Source organism: Charadrius vociferus, unplaced genomic scaffold (genome assembly GCF_000708025.1).
Source record: "Charadrius vociferus isolate BGI_N301 unplaced genomic scaffold, ASM70802v2 scaffold333, whole genome shotgun sequence".
Taxonomy (NCBI): Eukaryota; Metazoa; Chordata; class Aves; order Charadriiformes; family Charadriidae; genus Charadrius; species Charadrius vociferus.
In genome coordinates, this window is record NW_009647682.1 from 559,063 (window position 1) to 565,667 (window position 6,605).

Here is a 6,605-nt window from a genome sequence, read left to right on the forward strand (position 1 = left end):
CGCCAAACCCTGTCTACTCCTGTGAGGAGTCTCAGGCTGTGTTCCCCCCCCCCTCCCCCTCCCCGGACGTATTTATCTCAGTTTTTTGCCTTTTTTCCCCTTGCCGCAAAAAGAGAAGCAAACTGTTCCTGGTCCCGGCCCAGGAGCAGGTGACCAGGAGCATCTTAGAAAGAGCAGCTTTTATTAGGAAATAAAAAAAAAAAAAAAGGCACAGACAAAACCAAGTCCTTTCCAAAGCCTAACAAGCAAGATCAGATCCAGGGGCAACAGTAGAGTCCCACACCGAATTTGGACCCCACAGCGGTTGCTCAAGGCATAGCCCTAACCCATTGGATGGCCCCGGCACAAGGATTTGAGCATCATTTTATGGGCTGCCCATGGCACCCTAAAGCCGGCCTCGAGAGAGCACCCCGCTTCCCTGCTGGGTGGGCTCAGCAGCTCAGGGGGTGCAGGACCGGGGGTCTACACAGCCACGGGCAAAGGGCTCAAGAGGAAAGGCGAGAGAGAAATGGGGTTTGCAGCAGGGGCCCAGCACAGGGCACTCAGCTCCATGCGACCCCAAAAATAGGGCCATGGCCAGCCCACCTTTCTCGTACTGCTAAGTGAAAGGGGTCACTGCTTGTAGGTGGCAGGGAGGTAAGGGCAGGGTGGAGAATGCCAAGTCTGTCTCTGGCTCAGCTGCATGTTGGAGGGAAGCACCAGGGCCATCAGGTCCACCCTTCTTCCATGAGACATCCCCAAGCCACACTGGCGCATGTGTGACTTTGCAAACATCATTTGCCTTCGGTTGGATCCCTCCAGCAGTGACAGCCTGGGAGGGGGGGTGACATCTGCCTGTGCCACCTCACCCCCCACGAGCCAGGCAGCAGGGATGGACATGGTCCATGGACGTGCAACTGAAAGTCCCTTGGCCAGGCAGCTGCGTGCCCCACTGCCATCATCCAGCTGCAAGACAGGCGTATAGGTTGATCCCCTTTGCAAGCGCAGTTATGGGGCACAGGCAGAGATTAGGAGCAAAACACCAAAATTGTTTCAGGGAAACAAAGCGAGAGTCTACCTTCAGCATTTGCAAGAAGCCTCCAGGCCTGGGCACTCCCGGACAGGCAGTGAGTGCAGACTGGGGGTGCAGGGATAATTTTCCAGCCTTCTTCCTTCCCATCCCACCAGCAGAGGACCCCGATGACCTGGGGTGCACCCACACGTGGCGTGGGGGACTCTCGTGGCAGTGGGCCGCTGGGCGGTTGGGTAGGGCTGGGCTTTCATCTTCAGAGCAAAACAGTATTTCCCAGATCATCTGGTATTATTACAGCTGAGATTATTACAACTGGAAAAGAAAGTGAGAAACCGTGAGGCCGGGCCTGAGGCTGCAAACCCCCCAAAAGGCAGCTGCTTTAACCAGGGCCATACCTGTCCTGAACAGGGAACAGGGCAGGCAGGCACCCCCTAAATCCCACCACATACCACTTCCCTTTCTCTCCCAGACCAGACCCCTTCTCACTCTTACAGCTGCCTCCAGTTGTCCCCTCCTGCTGACTCCCCCAAATCATGGGGTCCTGGATGTCCCACACGACCCCTCTGCCCCCCATAGCCTGGTTCTCCCCCGCCTGCCCTGTGGGTGATGCACCAGCAGGCAGGTCCCAGCTCTGCCCCCAGCTCAGAGGATGCACCAGTTTTCAGAGCAGCTCCATGTCTACCTTGGTGTCTCCAGGGGTGTCTCCAGGCTGCTTTACCCAGACATCACGGTTTGGCAGACTGTTTATTTTCCTGATGTCCTGCAAACAGGAGAGTCATAAGTAAGTGGCACAAGAAGGTTTTCCCCATGCATCATGTGCAGTGTTGCCTTGGTCTGACGTTAACCAAACCTTGAAGCATACATGCTCCAGGTAAAACCAGCCAGCTTTGAGATCCTGCACCTGGTAGACCCTCAAAACCAAGTGCAGCTCCAGCCCACAGAGATGGAGGGCAGCCAGCGTTATTATAGGAAAAACATAAAGGAGCTGCAAGCTTTACCCAAGAGTGACCCCAGGAGCAAACCCTTTCCTGGCAGACGCCGAGCCAGCACAGCTCCCAGTACAGACACGTTTGGGCAGTGCTAATCTCTGCAGCTCCGCGCTGGGGGTGCCCGGGCTTGTTTGCCCCGGCTGCCGGGCTGGGCTGGAGCTGCCCCTCCTGGTCCTGTACACGGACGGCTGCAGGAGACTGCTACGGGCAGTGGCAAAACATCTCATTGCTGCAGACAGTGATACCTCCCCAGGACTTGCTGAACCTCTCCTTTCCAAGTACAGTCAACCAGCCTGAGGCCAAAGGGTCTCCTGTCCATCTCCCTCATGTCCATGTCCCTGGAGCAGCCACGGTGGCAAAGTGCTGACCTCTGAGTCCCCTTAGCTGGGAACTTTGCCCCACAGCTACAAGACACCCTACTTTTGGGGTGTGGGATACACACAGCGATGCAGATGACTCCAGACCCCACATGCAGCAGGACCTCTCAGTGCACACACAGTTCTCCACACCCTGCAGAGAACTGAGCACCAAGCATGTAGCTCATCTCCCAGTGGCCTGCAGCTCAGAGCTAGTCCTCCAGACACTGGTAGAGATGGGATAAGGCTGGGGTGATCTCTCTCACTGCATGAGGTCCTCCTGCACGTCCCCTGGGACACGCACCCAGCTGGTGCCTGCTCCTTCCTCACCCCACCAAGGGCTGGGAGCAGCTGGGCAGCTGCCTCAGGCACTTTTGGCTCAGGACCAGGGGACAGCAACAAGCAGAGACCCAACATCTCGCCGTGGTGGCCCTGCAGCACCCAAACCTCCGACCCTGGCTAAGCTCCTCGCAAACCCTTTAATGGGTTCAGCCAAGGGTTCATCAACCCTTCAAGCCCCACCACCCCAGATGCAGGGACGTGTCCCACCAGGCTGCCCGGTCCCAGGGCTCTAGCACGAGGTGTCGCCACAAGCCAGTACCTTGCTCTTTTCCTCCTTGGCAGGCTCCTGAGCTCGGCTGATCCACAGGTTAATGCGGGATGTCACTGATCCCGGGATCTTCATGTTGTCCTGTGGCACAGAGAGGGACACCAGGGTTACAGCACCAGCTCTCCACCACACAAACATAACCCGGGACAGTAGTCAGCGCACAGGGAGGCTGAGCAAACCTGCAACAGGCAGAGACCAGCCTACACCTTGGCTCCCTCCCAGCTCCTCAAATACCAGCGCATCGGCACGAACCCACACACTGCCAGAGCACAGTTTCGGTGGCAGCCGGTGCCTGAGCCCAGCCCTGCCTGGTACCGCTCGACAACCACCAAACTCCCACCAAACTGCATCCAGGCAGCATCATGCCGGGCTGTGCATTGGTATCCAAAGAGGGGAAGATTTGTCCAAAAAGCTGGTGCCTGCCCTGGCACAGGAAGGTCCTCACTCAGGCCAGCTCCTGCCCTTACCTTCCTGACAGCCAGAGGCTCAGCCTTGCTGGGAGCGCTTGCCTCGAAGAAGTTGCGCTTGCTGGCCACCCCCTCCGAGGACAGCAAGAGGCTCTTCTGAATAGTCAGGGATGATTTCACCACCTCTGAGCGCTGGGAGGAGAGAAGGGCATCAGCAGGGGCTGTTCTGCCCCTCAAGTCGTAAAAAGCAAATTCCTGCTTCTGGCTCCCTCCCTGCCCATCACCAGCTCATGGGCTTGCCCCACTGCTTCCCCCAGCAGGACTGTGCAGCATCTCCATGGATATCTCCAATGGATATCCCCTCCCTGCTCCTAAAATCCTGAGGCCGATCCCTTTTTCTGCCTGGGACCATCTTCTGCAACCCCATTAGCGCTGGTTGTTCAGTGCAGCTTAGTCTTTCTCTCCCTTCCACGTTGAGCTACAGGGCACCCCTCTCCCTCTCCCCACACACCTCGCCCACATCAGCCCAGCAATGCCAAGGGGTTTCAGTACCTGCACGGCTGAATTGTACTTTTCCAGCTTCTCCCCAATGGTGGTGTTGCTCCCTGGGATCCTCAGACTCGCACTGGTGAAGAAGAAGGGAGAGAGTTGAACACAGTCCCCTCAGGATCTCCTGCGATTCAGCCCGTGGTTCTTGGGGACTCCACTTGGCAGGAGAAGACCCTGTCCGACCCAGGCACTCTTCCTGCATCCATCTGCCAAGTGAACCAAAGCAGGTCTTTCCCTGCTGGTGACCGAGATCTCTGGGTCTCACCATCTTACAAGGGCCACACAACATGGAAAAATAGCTCTGAGCTCCTCACTTTACCCTGTTTTCACCACTGCCAGGTCTGAACAGCATCTTCACTGGTATCAGTATAAGCTTCCCTATAGTATGCATAGGTGCAAGGTCAGGTGCCTGAAAAGCCCCACTCCCCTCCCCTGCATGCAGAGGTGGGAGAGGACATCCTATCGACTCTCTGCATTCAGACCTGAGCCCTTGGTTCCTGGAGTTTTTAAGTCACCTGTCCAAACCTTGCCATGCAGATGTGGCGGATCACTTAATCTGGCCACAAAAGCCAGATCAGGTTGCTCATGGACTTGTATAGTGGGTTTTGATATCTCCAAGGATGGGACCCTGTTGTGGTGCTGCACTGCTCAACACTTAACCACTCCTGTGCAGACACAACCACCGATGAGACACTACATCAACCAAAAGACTGCAGGGGCTAGCTGGGGGAGTCTTGCACAGGTTCAAGCTGTACGTTGGACATTGTCCTGTCCTCTGCTAAGCATCACTGCCTGGTCAGCCAGGCACCCCAGGGACCAATGTTCAGGAGACCTGTGCCAGGGCACTCACTAACTGGTACCAGGTCCCATCACCTCCTCCTCCTCCCTTGGAAAACAAAGGATGACAATTCCTGCCCAGCAAGACCAAAGTAACATGAAGAGAGGTGCTGACCTCCTTGTGAGAGGGCTTTGGCTTTCTTCCTTCTGTTTTCTTGAGATCACCTGGAAGACACAAGGTGAGAAGATACTGGAGTCCTCTTTGGTTATCAAAGATAAACGTTGGAGAACCTGCCTCAGACTGTTCTCCCCTATTTTCAAGCAAGCTCCATTTTCACCCACACCAGAGCTTATCTCGTATCTCAAAGCTCTCCAGACTAAAGACACTTTGTAGTGCTATACAGTTTTATTCCCAGTAAAGCACCATGAAAGTCAATTAAGCCTAGCCCTGATTCACAACAGGGAGGATCTCAACAGCTCTTGGTTTTCCCAGCCTCTCCTTTATTCCAGAGATCTTTTTTGGGGGGCGGGGCTAGAATTGAAGATATTCTCAGGGATGTAACAAGAGACAAGAAGGAGGGTGGATTTTATTTTTATCCTGAGCTCTCAGAGAAGATCAGAAATGCCAGAGGATGGATGGTGATTCCTGTGACTCTTTAGAAAATCCAAGGACAATGAGCTCCCTGTTTTCTCATCACTTCCCACAAGTTTCCATGCCAGCACAAAGTGTATGGGCACGTTCATCATCACAGGCCTTTGGTCAGACACAGAGAAGGAAAATGGAGGAAAGACTGAAGCAGAACTGCAATGCCCAGGTCAAGGGTGGGTTCTGAATGCACTTTTGGGAACAGGCTCTACCAACAAAACCTGGAGAACAAAGCAACCCTTCTTTCCCGCCATCGTCCACTGCCTAAATGGGGGTCTTTCTCCCACTTGCTTTAGCTCTTACCCGAAAGGAGACAGTTCTTGGGCTAGTTCGTCTGATGGAGCTGCTGTAAGTGACATGAGTTGCAGGAGGATCTGACTTTTCTGGAGGTTCATCTTGGGTGGGAGACAGCTGTATTACCTCCTTTGAGGGATTCCTGGATGGTTGCTGAAGAAAAAGCAGACATCTGATGCATCCCTGCAGAGTTTGCAGAGAAGGTTGAGGTGCAGGGTGCAGAGCAGCCAGGATGGGAATTGGTTTGGAGGCAGGAGTTTGATATCTAAATCCTCCAAACATTGGCTGTCTTGTTTGGAAACACAAAGCCCCAAACACCTCTTCCGTGAAACCATGATGGCAATCAGCAGGGGCTTGCTGGAGAAGGTGATCAGAATAGTACATGCAAAGGAGGGAAAGGAGGTGATGGGACCCTGGCCACCACCTTGTGGTTTGCAGCTCTCAGAAAAACCTTCCCCAAAAGCCCACAGGTACTCCCTCTCTCTGTTGTTCTCCCAGCACCCAAAACCTCCACCCCAAGGACTGGTGTCTTGTCCATTCTTGCTCACCCGCTCGTCCAGAGATGAGGTCACCACTGAGGCTGTCTTCTCCTCCATGCTGCGGCTTCCCTGCCTGGTCAGGATCTTCACTTCACGGAGCCGGCAGCCCCCCACCTCAGGTGATGCCCGCTGCGGCAGCTCTCCCACCTCCTTCTTCTGCTCTCCCCGAGGCATCCCCACACCTTGTCCCTCTTTGTCCTGGAGCCGTCCCCTCACCACCACCTTCCTCTCCAAGGCCAGCTTCGTGTGCTGGTCTCCTGGTGGGTCCCCTCTGCCTTTGGCCACATCCTGATCAGCCTGGATGCTCTCCTGCCCCACGCGTGGCTGCATCCCTTCGTCTGTGCGGCTCACTCCCACGCCTGGCTCCTGCTGCTCCTTCTCCTGCCTCAGCTTTTCAGAGACGGACATTGAGGCCCTTGTCCGTCT

At 55.2% G+C, this 6,605-nt stretch overlaps 1 protein-coding gene across 1 annotated transcript in view; it reads right to left on the minus strand.

Annotated features, from left to right (window-relative positions):
- Positions 1 to 1,673: 1,673 nt before the first annotated feature.
- Positions 1,674 to 6,605, minus strand: part of LAD1 (ladinin 1) — a 15,808-nt gene continuing 10,876 nt past the window's right edge. Inside the window, exons 3-9 of the mRNA XM_009881339.1 lie at positions 6,189 to 6,603; positions 5,650 to 5,793; positions 4,876 to 4,925; positions 3,927 to 3,999; positions 3,435 to 3,566; positions 2,959 to 3,048; positions 1,674 to 1,772 (exon numbers count right to left, since the gene is read on the minus strand). Of these exons, the coding sequence (XP_009879641.1) occupies positions 1,674 to 1,772; positions 2,959 to 3,048; positions 3,435 to 3,566; positions 3,927 to 3,999; positions 4,876 to 4,925; positions 5,650 to 5,793; positions 6,189 to 6,603 (1,003 nt within the window). The remainder of the gene's footprint in view (positions 1,773 to 2,958; positions 3,049 to 3,434; positions 3,567 to 3,926; positions 4,000 to 4,875; positions 4,926 to 5,649; positions 5,794 to 6,188; positions 6,604 to 6,605) is intronic.